The sequence below is a fragment of the Xiphias gladius genome, chromosome 22, assembly GCF_016859285.1.
Source record: "Xiphias gladius isolate SHS-SW01 ecotype Sanya breed wild chromosome 22, ASM1685928v1, whole genome shotgun sequence".
Lineage (NCBI taxonomy): Eukaryota > Metazoa > Chordata > Actinopteri > Istiophoriformes > Xiphiidae > Xiphias > Xiphias gladius.
In genome coordinates, this window is record NC_053421.1 from 13,602,691 (window position 1) to 13,623,507 (window position 20,817).

Genomic DNA, 20,817 nt, shown 5'->3' on the forward strand with positions numbered 1-20,817 from the left:
GTTGCTGTCTCGTTTACAGTGAGTTTGGGAGAAACAGTGTGCCCTAGCTCTCCCCTTGAGGGCACAATGAGTCTGTAACTGGTTAACGTTCAGAGCTGAAGCAGACTGACAAGTGGCCTACTGGTTATAGTTGCTGTAGTTGGATTCTCACCAGTCAGCCCGACAGTAGACAAAGTGCTGTCAATAGACACCTTCACCAGGGAGGCCTGTGCAGTGTGCAGTAGATTGTAGGACATTTTCTGTACCGTACTGCTCTTGAGTGTAAGCATTCTGTAACACACGTTTCACACAGAAGCTGACAATGCAGCTCTTCTAGAGTTTTGAGGTCATTTTAGTTTGGTGTTAAACAGAAAATGGCTTTCTTCCCCAAAGTATCAAGAACCTACAACACCCTTACCTCCTCTTATCCCTTGATTGTATGAATACCCTCATGAAAAGAAATCACCTCTTAGGACTGGTTTTCAACTTCAAATACAGCTTTGCTGTGGTGTATATATAATGTTGTACATTACACTTCCTTTCTCTGTGTCTGTCTCTGTCTGTGTCACTATTCTCACACTTGTTATTGGTGAGGGATGGAGGCTGACTTGTGAGTTTGGTCCGTGACCTCCAGTCCCCGCTGATTTAGACCCACTCCTCTGGTCTCTCCACAGCTCCGTAGTACGGCAGACACGGCTCAAACCTGTTATCTCCTGGTACAACAAAAATAAACTAGATGAAGTACACATTGACAATTTTTCTCCGGTCATGGATTCTGCATATTTGTATTTCAGACTATGTAGCTAAGACAACATGTAAATTCCTCCCTTTCCCTTTTTTGGCTCAATGAATATCATTTATTCAGTATGAAATCTTTATACTATATGTTCCACGTGGTAAGAATAAATGTACATTAAATCTTCGTAAGCTGTTTGATGGTTTTGTTCTTCTGGAATAATTACCTCTTCTGGACAAACAAATCAACAAACAAATGTGAGAACTCACTCCGAATTAGGTTCAAAAGAATTTCTGAAATAAAGTGTCTTCACCTCAGTGCTAAGGAAACTTGTAGGAAACATAGTCCCGCTTGGTGGACTCATCTGTTAATTACGAATTCACTGTGTTTGTATTAACCTTATTACAGATTCTATGTTTCAGTAAAATAACTGCATAAATGTAACAAAAGCTTTACAGGCATCAGTGAGTCGTATCACTAACTTAAGCAGACTACTTATAGAGCTTGAAGGAGGACTGCACATAAGCGTTGTCTCTGTATGAACTTCTTATTTATCCAGACAGTATTATAAAGCATCAAAACTTAACATTTTGGCTTAAACCTGCGTCAGGGGTCAAACAGACACAAATAACTTTAAAAAAAAAACTTCATATAAATTTTCAATCAACATATACATTTAATATCAGATAAAAAAAATAGCAAAAATTCAAATTTATGCTATTTACTGACAAGGCCATATGTATTAAGAACGAGTATTCACCTCAAATCCGAGCCAGTCATACTTAATGGACTAAAAAGATTTTTTTTTTTTTAAATCTTCATTGATGAATGAAGATTAACGTACTTGCATACTTGCATACTTGCGCCACTTGAAAAACCAGCCCAAGAGACAGTCTGTAGCTCCGCCTGCTGGGTATATATACATACATATACATACGTATGTATATATACCCAGCATGTATATGTATGTATATATATATACACATACATATGTATGTATTTATATTTATGCACACATATGTATATATGTATCTGTGTGTGTGTGTGTGTGTATACACACGTATGTATGTATTTATAATATCGAGCTACAGCGTATGCTACTTTTACAAAAAAAAAATATGCAGGAGAAACTGCACAAGGGTACTCCTCGCCTGGGCTCACGAACTTTTATTTTGAAATGGGTTTTGCTGCTGCACCGGAAGTGAAAAGTACCAGTCAAATCGAGTCGGACCACTGCAGGAGGGGAGGATGTGGGAACAAAGATCGCACCTGAGCGAAAACAAACGCCGCTTGAGGACGGGCGACTATCTGATAAAATTGATGTTTATCCTCTCCTAAATTTGTCACACCAGTGAAAGCGTGAAACTCGCAGTAATGTCATTAGCCAAATGGTTTCTTCGTGCTAGCTATGTTTAATAGAAATTATGACGAATCCAGCGGTAACGGCCTGGTAGCAGCGACAATGCTCCGGCCTGTCATAACCGGCCTCTTCAGATTTTGTCCGTCACATCAATGACCATGGATGTCAGAGCGGTTCTGGAGTTCGCCACAGTCACCAGGGGCCTCTCACTGTTTTTGCAGGTAAGGTTCGGTGAAGTTGGATGATGTGAATGTGACAGTTTGCTAATCTGGCTATTACGTCAGTCGTTGACATTCATTTCCATTTAATGTTTGAGTCATCTTGTCAGTCATGTTTATGTGTGGCAGCTAATGAATAGCATTTAAGGGAATACGTACTGTATGTGATAAGCGGATCACAGACAACCTGTCTGTACACCTGTGTGGCTTGTTTCTCTGTACAGCAAAACTCTGTTTATGATTGCAGGATTTCTTTTAATAATACAAAATGTCCCTCCTCAGGCTGTCTTGAACGCTGCCATCCCTGACCATGAAGCTGATGCATTCAGGCCCCCGCGCACAGAGGAGCCTCTGTACTTGGACTCTGTAGTGGAGTGGTTATTGGGTGGCCTCTCTCATTGGGACGCCGAGCACTTCCTCTTCATTGCTGAGAGAGGATACCTCTACGAGCACAACTTTGCTTTTTTCCCCCTTTTCCCTGTTGTCCTCCGAGGCCTGGCAGAGACGCTGCTGTGGCCCCTGAGCGGCTGGTTGAGTGTGCGGGGACGACTGCTCGTGGCCGTTGCTTTGGGGAACAGTGCCCTCTTCCTGCTGAGTGTGGTTGCCTTGCATGCACTTAGCAGAATAGTTTTGCAGGACAGACGTCTTGCTCTGCTGTCCAGCCTTCTCTACTGCATCACACCTGCCAATGTTTTCATGACTGCTGGATACTCAGAGAGCCTGTTTGCTGCCCTCACTTTTGGTGGTCTGTTCCTCCTGGAGAAAGGATTCACCTTCCGAGCCTGCTTGGCCCTCAGTATAGCCACTGCGGCACGATCCAATGGACTTGTCAACATCGGATATCTACTGTATCTTCCCTCGCTGCACGCCATTTCTCAGATTCGTGTGTATCGTACAACGACAAAAGGCCACATTAAATTATTCCACTACATGTGGGTCGTCATTCGTCTCCTGCTCACCTCCCTCTTGGGAACTGCAATTATTGCCCTTCCCTTCTGTGCTTTCCAGTACTATGGGTATAGGACGTTTTGCACACCATCCGTCTCCCTGGAGCGGATCCCCCCCGCTCTTCTGTCGCTCGCTGAACGGAAGGGCTACCGGGTTCCAGATGAAAATGGTCCACCACCCCTCTGGTGCATGAGACCCCTCCCCCTACTTTATTCTCATATCCAGGACGTGTATTGGGACGTGGGCTTCCTCCGTTATTTTGAGCTGAAGCAGATACCGAACTTTATTCTGGCTCTACCTATGGCTACCCTCGGCATAATGGCAGCTTATGCATATTTTCAAGCTAATCCAGAACTGTGCCTGAGACTTGGACTTTGGGAAACGGGTGCGACGAAAGGGCTTGACAAACCCACACCGGGATTCTTCAACCCCAGAGTTTTTGTGTATGTTGTACATTCAACAGTACTCCTGGTGTTTGGAACATTGTGCATGCACGTGCAGGTAAGTAAATCATATAATCCCATTCTTGCGGAACATTTAAACTGTCTGGATATGAGGAGCAACGGTTCATTTCCATTAATTCCCATTTTTACTCTACATTTCTAGGTTCTAACCAGATTCATGGCCTCCTCCTCTCCTGTGCCGTTCTGGATAAGTGCTCATCTGCTCCTCCTCAATGAGCCACTTCTTCATCGAAGGAAAACATCAAACCCCAACGTACAGCTACAGACACATTCCAGAAATGGATGCAAGCACACACCTCAAAACCCCATCACTGCGCTGCTGCCACATTTTAAAACCTGTTCACCTACGACACAGAGCATCCTGGGATACTTCCTCTCTTACTGGGTGCTGGGGCTCACGCTACATTGTAACTTTTTGCCATGGACTTGACTTTAGGCATTACTCTGAGCTTTAAATGCAATATTTCTATGTGGGACTGGGCTGTTTACCATATTTTAATTTATATGAATCCACACACAGGTGTTTTTTCAGTATATCATCATCCATAGTCATTTTTTATGCCAGTAATTGTTAAATAGTTCAGTACAATATTGCATTACAAAGAGATTGTGAAAATTTCTGTCAATGTCACATTTATTTTTAAGTAGATTACTGTATTTTGTTTTTGGGAGAAAAACAATATCCAAACCAAAGAAAACTACAAAAAAATGCTTTGCCTCCTATTTGGGTTATGTAGCCCAGTCCTACATAGACCTTAATGACATGATTACATTTTTGATGCAGATTTATTCAGGCAGTAGATTTGCACATCTTAGTCAAATGTGTTTGTAGTTGTTTGAAATTAAACTAAATTGTAAAATATACCTGAAAATTAATTCAACACTTTGGTTGTACTTGAAAAAAAAACAATATTTTTATTTCATGCTTAGTTCTCGCTGAAACATTCTGATTTTATTTACTCAGTTTAATGTTGCACTGCATGTTTGGAAGAATTATTCCAAGTTACAGTTTGGGACTTTTGGATGTCAATGAAAAAAATAAAGATTCTGTTGCTGTAAAAGGTTCCTCAGTTTCCTTCAATTTCCATTTAAAGGCAACTGGTCTTTCTCAAGGCTTTAATGTAAAACTTCTATATTGTGTTCTGCTGTAAGGAAGACTTGTTGCCAAAGTTGCACTGGAAGGTTAGCCATGAATTGAAAATTAAACTAAACATGATAAATCTAAACAAGGATGAATTTCGACATATGTGCATGCGATGTGTGCTAATTTTTCACGCAAAAAGCCCTTTCTCTCTTTCTCTACACTCTTTCTCTGTTAGGAGTTACTCCTCATGACACTTGCAGGCATCTCTTTAAAAGGTCGCTGATACTAATGAAACAATTTGGTGCCCCTAAAATTTCAGTGTTTCTATAGGGGTGTTTTTATGGCAAAACAATACCAAAAACACCAAAATTGACATTTTAACACAGGTAATCAAACCAAGATTTCTGACAGCAGACGCAATATGACAAAGAAAATTTGACTATAACAGTTACCACACAAGGTGTTTCTCTGCTGAACAATGTCAACAGTTTAAGACTTTATTGCATTACATTACTTGGCCTGTATAGAATAAATATTTTGAATAAAAAACAATGTCCATGGACCAGAGGCAAAAGAATTAAGAGCCTGAATGGTGGCTACGATTTCACAACCCTTAAATAGAGTCTGATAAATTCTTGTGCTATAAATTTAACAAACAAATTCAACAGATGAACACCTCCATCCCTTTCCTACTTATGGGTTCCAAAAGTGGCCTAGCACGGTTAGAAAAACTGCATACTGTGACAATTGACATGCACATAGAGCACTGGCCTTGCAGTCACACACCCAAGGATGTGTTACTAGTTTATCTGTTTGTTCATTAAAATGATCTAAACATATGATAGAACACTGAGCCACCAGCTTCTACTGATAGTTATAAACAAAAGATGACAATCAGTATTGGGAGAGAGCTGATCAGACATCAGTGGTGTGTGTTTGCAGGGGTCTCTAGCTATTTACCATGGTGACATGCTGACAAAGACTGCAACCTCAGTGGGAGACAAACGATTCCCAGATTTCTCTCAGGCTGTCTGAAGAAAGCATGCAATATGTTCCTTGTCCTCTTAATGGTAAATGGACTGCATTTATACAGGGCTTTGACGGTATCGAAGGTGCCTTACAGTTCACCTCTCATTCACTGATTCTCTCTCACGCACGCACACACACACACACACACACCAACGGCAGTGAGCTACCATGCAAAGTGTTGTCCTGACTACAGGGAGCAGTTTTGGGTTCAGTGTCTTGCCGAATGAAACATTTAGACATGTGGAGAGTAGGAGCCGAACCTCCTCTTCCTGAACCATGTCAAATATAGTTTATTGGTAAATGTCATAGAATCCTCAAAATGATTTCTTCACCTAAACTGTCAGAGACAGTCTAGAAGTAATTAAATGAACAAATAAATAAAAAGTCAATAATGCCCTCATGGTAATGCTTTCCCCAATCCCTGCCATGCTTAGCACACGGGATGAGGTTCAGCAGAACTGCTACCTTTAGCCAATCATTTAAAAATGAGGCAGCTCAATTTTAAATTAGACTAAACCTTTATCAATGGTGGAGTGTATCAGCATGCAGTACCCAGTATATATCAGACCTGCTCTGAGCCGTTCAGGATAATTTCTGAATTAACCAAATTACCTAGGAATGTCGGAGCCCCCGGGGGTCTATAAAGTACTGTAATCAGCCTTTTGAGTAACCACCATGTGTACATTTCTAATTGTAGAATGGAAACTCCCCCCAGGTTGGTAAACCTCCCAGAAAATCCACCCAAAACACTGGAGGCATGAGCTCAGGGGTCCAGCAACTCAACAACAGCATGAACTTATTTTGCTTGTTTGCAATGAGTTCTTATGTTTCTCGATATGGGCTTTCATTAAACACTGTGGGAAAGCACATTGATCTGCCTACGCCAATCCGAAGATTATCGCTGTAGAGGCGCTGTTTTCTTTTTGCCGCTGATTTACAAATCATCTCCCCCGTGTAGCTGGTGTGTTTGCGTGGTTACAAATCAGCGATGAGTTTCTGGGCGGATACTGTCAACGTTCACGCCGTGACGTACATTGGCTGACGGTAGGAGAAAAAGAAAAACGTGAACTGCCGAAAGAAGCTTGAACCGAAGCTCGTTTGCCTGCCTGTGTATTGAATTCACGACAAAAGGCGAGGTCATTTACCCAGATGAGCACGAATACCTTTGAAATGCTTTAATTTCACTACCAAAGATGGTAGCTAACCTTGAGTCAACTCGGGAATTGATTCAGCTCGCTAAACTCAACTACGGAGAAGAATGCCTCTGCTGGTACGCTAGCTAGCTTGCGTTAGCTTTCAGGATGGGCAACTGAACGCTAACCGAACAGGCAAAATATAAATATACAATGACTGAATCTTGAGAGCACTGTCTCTCGAAAACGCGTCGGGAAAAGAGAGTTTCGCGTGTGCCTTTAGCTACCTCCGAACCGTGTGGATACTGTTTACAGGATGAAGAACTGCGAGTACCAGCAGATTGACCCGCGGGCGCTGTCGGTGTCGCCGTCGTCGGCACAGAATCACACCGAGAAGAAAGAGCAGCGCCCGCGGAGGAAATGGGAAGTGTTCCCTGGGAAGAACCGGTTTTTCTGCGATGGACGGATCATCCTGGCCAGACAGAGCGGTGTCCTTCCTCTGACACTGGGCCTTATTGTTGTCACTTGTGGCCTTTTCTTTGCATTCGAGTAAGTAACTAGAAATGTCTGGTTGAAACATGAAATGTCCTTACTAACGTGGATGTGGAGGGTGCGCCTGCATTATTATTAGATTTATTTTTAATCGGTGTATTGTGACTATACTGGTGGAGTGAAGTCGATTTCGAATGAAAATAGCTCATCCTTTTCTTTTACAGTTGCCCATTCCTGGTGGAGCATCTGACCGTTTTCATACCTGTGATTGGTGCGGTGCTCTTTGTGTTTGTGGTCATCTCTTTGCTGAGAACCAGCTTTACAGACCCAGGCATCCTACCCAGGGCCACCCCAGATGAAGCTGCAGACATAGAAAAGCAGATAGGTAAGACACACGCCGGAATTGTGTCCTCACTGTGGGACAGATGGGGTAAAGGCGCTTTGCCATATGGGGGATCTCTGAGGGACGTGTTTGTCTTTGAAGTGCAAACCAACACCTAAGCAGCTTACCCAACTATCACGGTTGAAGAGCACAGAAGCCAGACATGGCTTTATTTGTATTTATGTGTCTCATATTACAACATTTGATTGCTTCTTGGGTGATCTGTTTAGATCAAATGTCTGAGTCATAGCGAGTCTCTCTACTCGTACTTCTCTATTTAAAGATACCTCAGGATCCTCTACATATCGCCCCCCTCCGCGAACAAAGGAGATCCTCATCAACCAGCAGGTGGTAAAGCTCAAGTACTGCTTTACTTGTAAAATGTTCCGCCCACCTCGGACCTCCCACTGCAGCCTGTGCGACAACTGTGTAGGTAAGGATGTGTTGTGAAGTTACCGCTTATTCCAACTGCTCTACTTAAACTCAACAACTTAATTCCATTGCCAGGAGGAACGTGCTGTACTGTTCACCTGGTGAAACGTAGTAATACCAAACGGACAGATCTACAAAACAATGCTTGGACTGAGACCTCTCGTCAGTTGACTGTCTTGAGAACCCTTACCACAGTTGAAATTCAAATAGCATTAAATGTATGACCTGAGCACCTATTTTCAATGTGAGCTCTATTGAGAAAAGATTGAAAATCACCTTTGTATCGGTGTGTGCAGGGCTTTTATAGTTTTCTATAAAGTGAGTGGTTGTAACAGCATTAGGTCATTCTATTGGCAGGGTAGAGCAAGTAGTTTGTGACTGCAGTGTCTTTGTTGCCAGACTGAAAGGTCTGTCCTGCTAACTGTTAAGCAAAATCTTCATATGTTGTATATAATTCTAGGGTGGGAGTGACTGTGTTTCTCAGGTAGTAGTGAGATATTACTTTCAACTTATGCTTTTCAACTTTTATACAAAGTATAAAGGAAAACAAACATGAGTACATCCAAATAGTGGAATTATTGCTTTGTATAAGCACTGTACACTCAGTGGCAACTTTAACAGGGCAGCCCTTTACAAACTGATGGAATCCATTACAACACCAACAGCTCAACGACTAAATTCTAGCTTTACAATGTTTGTAATGTCCAGTTTTTTCAGAAATATGTAGATTCAATTATATTTTTATTATTGAGGTCGTAGGTGGTGTTGTACTGGACTATATCAAATTCAGAGGAAGGAAGAGTATCAGATACACCTCTCAGTGTAACACAGTTCAGCACAACACCACCTCTATAACACTGATGCTTAAAGATATAATTGAATCAACACCTCTATGATAGTGTCCACAAAAACTGCGTATTATGGTCATATTATAAGTAGACTCTATGTATAGAACAGTTATATTGGATTGCATTAAATTGTACAGGTGTATGTAATTAAGTGGTCTTGTGCGAGAGCCAATAACGAGCAATTATGCTTGATCCAACTCAGATACAAATAATTTAATATACGTTACAATGTGTTAGATATTGAGCCTTGTTGGTGTTACACCTTACAACTACTATAAAAACTTGCCTCTAATCTCTAGTATGTATGCTGTTTTTTCACCCTCAGAACGATTTGATCACCACTGCCCATGGGTGGGGAACTGTGTGGGCAAACGTAATTACCGCTTCTTCTACAGCTTCATCATCTCCCTGTCGTTTCTGACATCTTTCATATTTGGCTGTGTCATAACACACATTACTCTGCGTAAGGATTCTCACTCTGCAAAAAGACACAAAAATCAATCTAGCTGTTTGATGTTCATGTTATCAAGAATCACTTTTAAGTTTTTTCCGGATGTTGTTTTTTCTCTCCAGGTTCTCAAGCAGGTAAAAGCCTTGTACAGGCCATTCAAGAGAGCCCTGCCAGATATCCTTTGTACATACCACATTTCACATTGGCCTGGTTATGAGACGGATGAGATCTTTTCTGAACTTGTTCCCCTTTTCACCCAAGAAATGACACAAGTTACACTGTTGACAAGGCATTTCCCACTTCCTCCTCAGCTTAAGTCCACGCTTGATAGGATCAGAGAGTTAGCGTCCCGTAAGGCAGTGCTTTTAGGCAGATGGCTTTCCAGTGGTAGGTTTGCTGCCTCATGGCCTTGTGAGATGATGTCATTGGCTAGGCAAATATACTTCGTGACTGCATAGCGGTTTGATTTGTTATTCACAGGGTGTGGGTTAATTTCCTCATGGTACACATGTTAAGCATGACATTATGTCTTCTTGTTGGAGTACTTATGAGTTATCTCATAGAGCAGATGATCTGAATAGATTTTTTTTTTTTTTAGAAACTAATTGCACCATTTTCATATTAAAATTGAAAACTTGTGAATTTGTGAGTCTTTTGTGACTATTAAGCATTAAGGGTCATAATGGCATTTTTAGCCAATTTACAAGTGACTTAATTTGTAACATGTTCACTGTGATGGATTTTATAGATCTCAAACAAGCTAAAACAAATATAAACCGACGAGTTTCTGACTGAAAGGCAGGAATAGAGATAAATGATTCTAAGTAGCAACAGTATGATGGATGGAGTGGCCCTTTTGTTTACATCTGGATTACAATATTACAGTGGTAGAATGTAACATACATTAACTCAAGTGTTGCCCTTGAATACAGTTTGTACATCTAATGTACATCTAATATTCTGATATTAAAAAATGGTTATTCAAATTGTGAAGCGTTCATATTATGAGCACCTATGTGTTATGTGAAGTTTGTGGACATACAAATATTTGCAAATAATTATTCTATGCTATGTCTAAATAAATGAGTTATGATTACATAACTACCTCTATTAAGTCATGACATAGAGGCATAAGTTAGCTGAAGTATCTCTTACAGATAGTGAACCGACAAAAGCACCCCACAACAGGGGAATAGATGGTTAGTTCTCTTGGTGAATTTAAATTCACTGTGTAATGTTGACAGGAAAACAACTTAAACACATAATCAGCCTTGTCATAGATGTTAATCATGTTACTTTAATTGCCACGTATATTTATTAATCACTGATAATGGTTATGTTATCATGCCTTGACTTTTCCTCTCTTACTGTGGTGGAGTTGGTGATTTGTTTCTTCTCCATCTGGTCTATACTGGGCCTCTCAGGCTTCCATACATACTTAGTAGCCTCCAACCTCACAACAAATGAAGATGTAAGTATTCATATACGATACGTTTCAGTTCATGATTGTTAAAATAGACTTTATCCACCAACTGACAGCATACTTTCTTTCTTTGCTTGGCAGATAAAGGGCTCTTGGTCAAGTAAAAGGGGTGCAGAGGAGTCTGGGAACCCATACAGTTACAACAGCATTATAACCAACTGCTGTGTGATGTTATGTGGCCCCATGCCCCCGAGGTGAGGAGATTAGATCAGTTATCCTTATCATCCCCACTCACATTTTTCTTTTATTTCTTCTGAAGTTCACCCTTTCTCTCGCTCTTCACATTAACAGCTCAGGGTCTACAAACATTTCTTCTGTTCATTGTCAGTGAAAACTTTTGTGAACATTTCCTTGATGTAAGGTTACAGTACAGGTACAGTCCACGTTTAAGTGCATCATAGCAAAATCTTCTGTTCTCTAGTCTGATTGACAGAAGAGGTTTCCTGCCTCCTGACGAGGCGATCCCAGCTGCTTCTGCTTCGGAGATAGAGCTGCCACTCTTTGCGGCCAAGAATGACGCACACATGGTAGGATGAACCAGCTTGTGGTCCTTCCCAAGTCCTGACTGTCCCATAGCTCCTTTGTTGTAATTAGCCTGCCCCCTGTGTGCCTTCTCCACAATCTCTGTTTCCACTCCTTCATCCTTCAGACTTCCAGATTCAGCACCTCAAGTAGAGTTGCTGACATGCAATACTTTGAATCTGTGTTATGAAAGCTGAAAATTTGACATGTTTTGTCTATAAAAACAGAAAGAAAAGAGCGTGGATTTGTAATAGTGACTGGCCTGTTAAGCACTCTATGTTTGCATTTGAACAACATTATTAGGGCTCAGCTTAGGACGGCTTGAAACTCAAATACGATGAAGCCAGGTATTCACAGTAGAAATGATTGAGGTAGCTAATTAGAGCTGGTATTAGAGCCACTGAGGTGTTCATTCATCACCATGCAACATGCCGAAGTAATAATGCTGTGTCATTTGTTCTTTTAGCCTTAGAACAAAATGTCTTGGAAGTCACTTGTAACACTGTTTGGCATCACTGAGCAGTTAAAATAGCAAGAAAGTGGGCAGAGTTTTAAGAGCAAAATATTTAACCATTTGTTTAGCTCATTGTTACCCTGTCAGACCTCTATAGCTATGTTATGGTCATTTTGTGCAGTGGGACAGTAAACAGGTTAATTGTTGCACCTTTTTGATATTTGACTTGTGTTTATGTTTCTTACACTTCTAGTAATACCTGTTGCTGTATCTACCTCCTTGTTATTCTACTGCTGAGTTCACTTGTATGTTGTGGTGAAAGTGTATGCACACAAAGACTTTACTAAAATACTGCTTTTTATTTGGACATGCAAATGGTATTAGATCATATTTTGTATTGGAATTATCAGCACCATATCACAGATCATTTGTCACATGCCTTGAAAAGATTTGTCCCAATATTGTCAACATATCATATGTCTTGGGTATATTATTAGCTTTCTAAAATCTACTTCTATTTTTACGTATCTTTTATTTACCTATGAAGCATAACAAGTGTTCTTTTATGTGTTAAATAAACATTATTTTTGTATTTTGGGAATATTGGTCTCTGTTTTAAGTTTACTTTGCCTCTTCAATTTATCAAGTCTTCATGTGCCTGACTGCAGGTTTTAAGATGTTTGGAAAAAGTTGGATTTTACGAGGTTCTCTTTTATTTCACTAGGTATAAGTTCGTGAACAGTTGGATTTATTTATTATGAACAATTGTGTTGTATGCCTGTAACTTAATTGCCGGATGAAAGATTTGACGCTCAGTGTTGTACTGTATCCATTCCACCCTGCTAGGAGGAGAGCTGTCAGGATTTTGCTTTGTCCTGCACAGCCTGAAGGGCACTTCTGCATGTAGACGGTTGATGGTAAGAGTAGGGTTTGAACGTTAAACCAATCGCAACATCTCTTCACTTGCCATTCACTGTGTCGTCTTTCATATTGTAATTGCACTTTAGGTTTTGAGTTGCTGTCATCACATCAGATATTTCTCTCTCGCTGTTTTAGCAGCTCCCGCAGTAGGGGCAGATTTTGTGATTGGTTTGAAGTGTTGCTGTGGATGGGTGCACTGTCTTACTTGAATGGGAATGCTTCACTACCATTCATTCGTCCTCTCATTAATAATGCTCACTCACTCAGTACTGGATGGAGCTCGTGTTTGAAGGCTGATGATTTTTCTCTTTGTCTTCTCTGTCGTTAGATTACATGTTTTTTCTCATTTGTCTGGGGCTTTGTTGTGCATGTATGGTAATACGAACAAATACAAGTCTGCATAAACTGTACCTCACTTTCTACTCTGATCAAAGCCAGAAGAACCATAGGAAGAAGCAGTGTCTCCACACACATCTAAATCTTTCTTTACCCTTGCTAAATATAGTTGCCTTCTGTTTGCATTGTCTGCATCTAACTCACTTCCTCCATGCTTCTTCATCTGAATCTTTAGACAGCGATGTCATTAGTGCAATCATTGCTTTCTTTGTGCTTGATGAGTTCCAACTAATCCTTTTAATCACAGTGCAGAATTTTCTATACATCTCTGTCTTACTGCGTTGTCATTGCAGCTTGGCCTTTCGTAACATTAACTCATGATGTGGCCCATTTTTTTTCCCTTTTTCTTGACTTCTCTGTTTTCTCCTCTGCACACAGTGCACTCAGAGCACCAAGGATGTGCTGGAGAGGATGGTCCACTCCTCTGACTTTCATGGCCTGTGCCCCCCTGGCACCCCAAAGACCACCCCTGCTGGCCTGGAGGTTTCCAGCATGCCAGCACCTTCCACAGAGTCGTCTCCCTCCACTGGCTGCTCACAACAGCATGCTCGCCATCCCTTGACCGCTCCTTGCCCACTGTTCAGCAGAAGCAGCAAGAGGGACTCGCTGCACTCCATCAACCCAGCTTTCCGCCTGGCTTCTCCCTCACCGTCGCTGAGCCGTGCCAGCTTGATTCTGGGCGATGCACCCGACATTGGCTTTATCCCACTACCATGAGTGTGCACCCATAGGAGAACAGAAGGAGTTAGAGTGGACTTATTCCACTGCTGTGTATCACTGGCAATGATTTTGGCTACAAAGAGACTTTTTCACACTGGTGGTCATGATGTGTGTTGTCATTTGGTTTCTCAAGATGTCATTCTGGTGAGTTGATTAAGCATTACCTGGAGGGTTCTTATGTTCTGTGAGTTATATCAACAACATCTTACTGTATGTGTCCTTCAGGAAGGAGGTAAATCTTAGTAACACTTGGAAGCACAATATAGAGATATTTTTTTAAACACCTTTTTATTAAGACACCTAGAACATGCCTCCACACCTTCCACAGAACCTTAAGCCATACATCACAGCTGCAGTGTTTGAGTTCCTGTTAATATCTTATGCAAACAGGTCTTAAAATCTGGGAATACTTACAGTTTGACTGTGGATGCAAGACGTACAGAAACAAAAGATTTACTGAACTGGCATGCTCTGGATAGCAAGCCCGTTTAAGGATGATCAATTCAAGAGTTAGCCTTATGTCATGTCTGATCATTTCCTGTCATCTAGATCTACATCAGCCCGCTATAATTGGTTGGATCCAGTTTGACTGTAGATAAATGAATAATCAGTTTGAAGGGGAGAACAAAGTGCAGTTTTTATTTTATTTTTATTGTATGCATATCAAAGTTTTTTTTCTGTATTTTGTAATCAGTTCTGTATGTTTTGTACATCCGATGCTCTAAGGCTAAATGGCAAATATCTTTCCTTTTTTTGAGGTGTATCACTTTAGCAGACAATAATTGAAAGATGATACTTAAAACTGAGTTTTTTGAAATTGAATTTGAATTTGTTCAGATTTGTTCATGTATGACAGTATACTAACTGACTGAAATGTGTAGCATTTATACATATTGTATAATGTGTTTTTGTTGCTTTATCTGATTTCTTAGATGTTAAAACCGAGTATTTAAATCAAAATCAAATTTGCTGCTGCCTGTCGGCTCTTGGATTGGAGTAGTCATCGCTGAAACACTGTGTCCTGTTTATGTGATTGACTGGGATGCTTCCAGTATGAGTGAGTATCTGCTTTTTCTTTGCCTCAGGGCACATCATCAGTACACTACCTGTCATGAGTGTGTTGGTGGCTACAGCAAAGGTTCGATGTCTTGACCGTCTCAAGCCGACTAATGTTTTAGGAACGTGGATGAGGCCTCTTTTCATGCAGGGCAAGCTGTCATTTTCATGGCTGTGACCTTTTGCTGCTCTTACAGCACGAAACTTAACACTCTATCTGTGACGGTGGAGTACAGTTTCTTGTGGGTTAGGAGTTAGTTTGTGCCACTAGGGGGCAGGGTGTGAATAAGGATTGCAGCCTCCTCAGGGGAATTTAGTAACATGAAAATCATTAGAAGAAAGGCCTTTTGCTGTTTTATTTATTCTTTTTTCTTTGTAATTGAGTGTTGAAGCTGTACATACGTTTTGAGTTTGTGAAGAACCACCATAGTTAGTAGGTCGTTCATTTATCAGTCTGCATCAAGACCCTTAGTTTGTGTAGAGACCATTACAAGCAGTGCTTGTATGAACAAACTTGTTTGCATTTTTTAGGATGTAACAGTGGAACTTTAACATTTGGTCAATAAAAATGATCAGTTTTGTTGGCTTCTACAGTTTTTTGGTTCTAATGTCTCCCATGAATGATTTTTTTTTTTTTTTTTTTTTTTTCAAATTTCCACAATTAAACATACATAGTCTTACCATGTACTGGCTTTCTAACTGCATAGCAAAACCCTGTGTTCACGCTATATAAACTACTATGATGTTAAACCGACCTATGTCAAACAATAACGTGGTATATGCAGTTAATCAGTGATTATCAGGTTCATTCTCTCTGACAGCTCCCTGATGGTAGCAATTTTGAGATGCATGTTGACCACACGTGCTCAGACAGGCAAGCAACCACTCATGAAAAGGTTAAGTGTGAGGTGTGTTTATCAGATACACAAAGTGTGGACAACGGCTGACTCTGCACTGAAAGACGGGTTCATAATATCTGTGTGTTGATTTGTCTGTGGTGCAGAGTTACAACAAGTTATTTGGGTAATAAAATTTTCAGTTTAAAAAAATAAAATTATTAGCAATTATACCACAGTGTCTAGGTTCACAAACCAGGTCATGTACAGTATACTATTCACCAGAAGGCAAAAAATAAAGGACTAAAAAGAGAGATGATTTTGACAGTAAGAGTATCTTCTGTATCCTCTCTCCATCTGCCCTGAGATGCACTCCCATCAAACAAGATAAAGTCTTTTGGACTGCAGTTTATGGATGTTTTCCCCTTTTTCCTACTTGTAAATAGCCATATGAAATAGACTATCATCTTTCAGACTGTGGTAAATTGTTTCCTTGGCATTGCTGACAACATAATGTTTATTCTGTGCCCAGGGTTGTGATTTTTAAAGTAGTTTTTCCTGTAATTATTGAAATTGAAAACTGGAGAAAAATAGCCTGTGGGCCAGTGATGGCAATGGATGGACCGTGGCAGCTCAGGCCAGAGTGCGACTGCACTTTGGAGGCTTTTTTTTTTTTGAAGGGGTGTCTGCATGTGGCAGCTGCATTAATATATAAACACAATATAATGATCTTTACATTTTATTATTTAATGCGGCAGGATATACGGGATAAAAAAATTATTGAAGACATAAACTTGTGCCAAAGCTCCGGCTGGAATCAGACATGGGCGTCAAAAGATGCTTGCAAGGCTCAGACCGCGCACAGTGTACTTACTGTGATAACCTTAATGGATTTCTTAAAATTTTTAATGTCTCTATTACCTCATTTGGCTTCTAAAGACTCCTTGCTGAGGCATGTTGGTATAGCAACCTATTTATCTTGAGCTAACAGAAAACAGATGGTTAGACTTTTGGCTCAGTGTCTCGCAGAAGGAAAAAGCCAAAGCATCACTGCCCTAGCCTCTGTGTTGCTTTTTAACCACAACCCTCCATTGCCTACACGTTTGCAGTAGAAGAGAAATCTGAAGATGAGTTTAATTTGTTGAGTTTAACATCACCAATAAAGGTACCAGGTCATTGGTGTGTAGCAGTGCTGAGATGTGGATTATCTGAGTCCTCGCTGGCTGCAGGTGATTATTTGTTTGCTGGAGTGTACCATGCTCTTTTAACCCCAACTGGTGTGGCACACAGACAGAGAAGGCCACCCAGTCAGCGGGCGATGAGTGGCCTGCTTTTACTGCTGGTTTTCAAAATAAGAGGATGTATTTTAGTCAAACCTAGGTGACTTTTTTTTACTGCAGAAACAGGGTTAGATCAGACAGTGGAAGATGGATAAGGGCTGAGCTTTGCTGGTTCCACATCGCTCTTTTCAGAAGATATGTGGTCATCATATAATCGTTCTAGACAAAACTTCAGTGTCTGATGTGACACTTTTACTTAGCAGATTCCTTCTTTCTCGAAACACATGAGAAACATGCAGTAACCGAACAGCAGGGAAAGCCACCTCTTTCACTTAAAACTGATATATTCCAGCCTTTCCAACAAATAACCCACCTATTTACCTCTGGCTCTGTTATTCGTCATGCTTCTTCCTCTTCGGCGAACTACTTTTGGCTCTGCTGTCATGTGTGCATCCATGTGTCATGCTCACAAGTCTTCTCCTCAGAAGTAAACTACCTCTGCGGACAAAACGGCTGACTCAAAGTCAGGGCTGCTGTTATGATCACTGCTGCTGTGATATAGAGAGCTAAAAGTGTGTCTCTATGTGCTGGGCAGTGAAGCTGGATATAATTAACCCTGTACTGAGCAGAAGGAAGCAGCTGCCAGGAGGCATAGTTTGTTGCCTCTGCCAGTGAAACATGAAAGAACTGAATCCTGTAGGAAGCTTGCACATGCTGGTTAAAATGTTTGAATCCCGTTAAACTGTAGTAAAACCAAATAGCCTACAATTCTTGCACACTTGTATTTCCCTAAAAGACGATGATGTCCTCGACAAAGTTAGGGGTTGGTTGTGACCTCACAAACAGGGTCAACGCAGAGCAATATTTTGCAACTCATCATCCCAGTTGACAGGAAGTGCGGCTAAAGATTTCCTCATAGAGTGTCCATGGCAACCTGGTGAGTGTGTCTGTGTGTGTGTGTAGTTTGGTCAGCACTTAACCATGTGTTTGAGTACTGCTTTTCTTGGAATTTATCTGGGTGTAACAAGGGTGGATTTGACTATCTGTGCATTTGGGCACGGTGGCCCATGCTCAGGCCAAAAGCCTTTAAGTACATAAGGCTCATGATAGATAAGTTCAGTGTTATTTTTTAGTTGGTTTGTGTATTAGATGTGTTGACGAAAGCAATCCGGTCAGTGCAGGGCTATAAATCCGTCTGTCCTGCTTACTATGCACAGGTTGTTTTAGGTTGTGATGGTCAGTGAGATAATCCTATGCACACTTTATATTGTTATTTAATTATTGCATTTTGAATTGTGCTGCCACTGTATCTCAGCAGCAACTATTACTGTTGTAAAAGTCTTGATCTTGATATATACTGGCCTTGATTATGACCCCTCATCCTCATATCTCCCAAACAATCAGAGAAATAATTTCCATTTTTCCAAGATACCATATCTGCTAAACCAAAACATTTAGTATTTGCATTATTTTTTTCAGTGGTCACACTTGATAAGTGAATAAGTAAAAAGACGTGAGATATCCACCATTCTTGCAGTGGAAAAGCGTCGGCTGTGCGTGGTGAAGTGGAAAGAGCTCCACATGGAAACCTGAATATGTGCCATGGAGCTGGATTAGTGTACCAGGGTACCACTGGGTCAGACTTCAACACAGCAGCTGTTATCATGCGGACTGTTCAACACGGTCTCAATCTGAAAAATGCTTTGGCTGCTGACAGATCTTTTTTTTATGATATCAAGGCTCGCCTGCCAGCAGATAACACACAATTGCTTATTTTATTTAGGATACACTGTTTTGAAGCCTGACTAATTTTGAAATAAACTATTCTCTTAATGCATTTTTAAGATAAACCATCACATTAACATCAGTGAGCATCTATCACTCACTCACATCAGGATAGTTCTTGACAAAAAACAGAGCAAAATATTAGATATATTTTAATACCTAACATGTAAAATATAAATATCACTTTAAATAACGTTTTTTTTTCTTTAAGTCAGGGTATGGTGGAATGCATTTTAGCCAATTAACATTTTCCGTGAGAGGTGAAGTGTAAGGTTTGTTTAAAAATTCTATTTCTGTCTTTCAATTCTCTATTTTGTTTAAGGAAAAACAAAACTTCCTTGTACTTTCATTTATTTGAAAAGATATTATCTGCGTTAACTTTATGAGTAATTTAATTTTAAAAAATCTTTAAATTATAGATTAATATGTTAATATATTTTAATGTTTTATAGTGTAATTTGACATTGTCCATCTTTGCGGGCTAAATCGCTTAAGTTCGTCCCAAAGCAGACGATTACAGTGTTTGTATTTTGCTTTAATTAGAAGTGGAAAGTAACTTTTACTTAAGTACAGTTCTGGGGTATTTGTACTTTACTTGAGTATTTTAATTTAATGCTACTATATACTTCTACTCCGCTACATTTCAGAAGGAAATACTGTACTTTTCACTCCTCTAACTTTATCTGGTAGCTGTAGTTGTTTTTGCAGGTGATAATTTTTAAAACCTGTTACGAGCACATCAGACACAGTGCATTGCTATACAGTAAATTAAACCACCCAAAACTCTATGAAATGGGTAAAAAATATCTCTACTGCAACCAGCTACAACACTGAAAATGCTACTTTCAGGTTAACACATAACTAATCTGATAGTATAATATAAAATAATGTAACTGATGGAGCCCAAGTGCTATTACTTTAATACTTTAAGAACATGTTGGAAATATTTCTGTTCTTTTGCTGGAGTAAAATTTTTAATGCAGGACTTCTACACATATACACACACACACACACACACACACACACACACACACACACACACACACACATTATTATATATATTTATGTTTATGGTTATGTACAGAAGATGGTTGTGCAATAACAATGTATGCAATAAATGGTCATGGCCCAGGTTTATGTACCACCTACAATAAAGTGAGAGGGACAAAAAGTTGATAGTGCATGCTGAGTCACTGAGAGGGCATCACCAGACTTACTCCCAGCATGTTTGACTTACATCTAAGTGAACAGTACAGTTGTATGAGGCAAGAACAGATTAAATGCTCCATATTGGTTATCATGTTTACCTATGTTACTTAAAAGGATGTTATGTAAAGGGGAGAAAGGTAAGAAACATCAAGAGATAAGGAGATGTTCAATAGTCAGACACAGGCCACTGGGTCTTTAATTGTACAGTACAGTGTTTGAGACTGCAAGGAGAATGTAGAGTGGTTTGTTGATCTGAAACATGGAGCACAATGTCTGAGCCCCAGTCACTGCTCATAGCCCTTCAGTATGTGTCTCAAACCAAGTTTGTTTCTTTCAAAAAGTTGTTTTGTTATCAATATTCACAAACACCTGCCATGAATTTTGAAATGCCTGCAAATCACTGATCATAAACATACTGTATTAATATAATAGATGTAATTAGTTCTTTTGATATGATAAAAGTCTTTTTAGATCGTGGAACATCCAGCTGGCCCTCTCTGACCCGTGGCATGATGGGATACGCTTTTGCCCGATCCCATAATCCTTCCAGGAGGAGGATTTGAGAAATCTAGATGATGATCTGAGAAATACTCCGCTAA

The 20,817-nt window shown here is 40.2% G+C and overlaps 2 protein-coding genes across 4 annotated transcripts; both read left to right on the forward strand.

Moving 5' to 3' along the window:
- The first annotated feature begins 1,935 nt into the window (after nucleotides 1-1,935).
- Nucleotides 1,936-4,755, forward strand: pigv (phosphatidylinositol glycan anchor biosynthesis, class V). The gene is made up of 3 exons (XM_040116798.1): nucleotides 1,936-2,296; nucleotides 2,576-3,742; nucleotides 3,848-4,755. The coding sequence occupies exons 1-3, from the start codon at nucleotides 2,228-2,230 to the stop codon at nucleotides 4,133-4,135; spliced, it is 1,524 nt and encodes a 507-aa protein (XP_039972732.1). The 5' UTR covers nucleotides 1,936-2,227; the 3' UTR covers nucleotides 4,136-4,755.
- Nucleotides 4,756-6,850: 2,095 nt separating this feature from the next.
- On the forward strand, nucleotides 6,851-15,663 carry zdhhc18a (zinc finger DHHC-type palmitoyltransferase 18a). Of its 3 annotated transcripts, none has more exons than XR_005706435.1 (11): nucleotides 6,851-7,088; nucleotides 7,267-7,500; nucleotides 7,668-7,828; nucleotides 8,109-8,258; nucleotides 9,431-9,568; nucleotides 9,679-9,730; nucleotides 10,925-11,027; nucleotides 11,121-11,233; nucleotides 11,461-11,566; nucleotides 13,711-14,196; nucleotides 14,985-15,663. XR_005706435.1 is itself a non-coding variant. In XM_040118259.1 (11 exons), exons 1-10 carry the CDS (start codon nucleotides 7,012-7,014, stop codon nucleotides 12,901-12,903), a joined length of 1,176 nt encoding a protein of 391 aa, XP_039974193.1. In that variant the 5' UTR covers nucleotides 6,851-7,011; the 3' UTR covers nucleotides 12,904-12,932; nucleotides 13,711-13,805. The 3 variants fall into 3 exon arrangements, 2 of the variants coding, with proteins under 2 accessions (XP_039974193.1, XP_039974192.1); XM_040118259.1 differs by lacking the exon at nucleotides 14,985-15,663 and adding an exon at nucleotides 12,862-12,932 and having other exon boundaries at nucleotides 13,711-13,805; XM_040118258.1 differs by having other exon boundaries at nucleotides 13,711-15,663.
- Nucleotides 15,664-20,817: the final 5,154 nt, after the last annotated feature.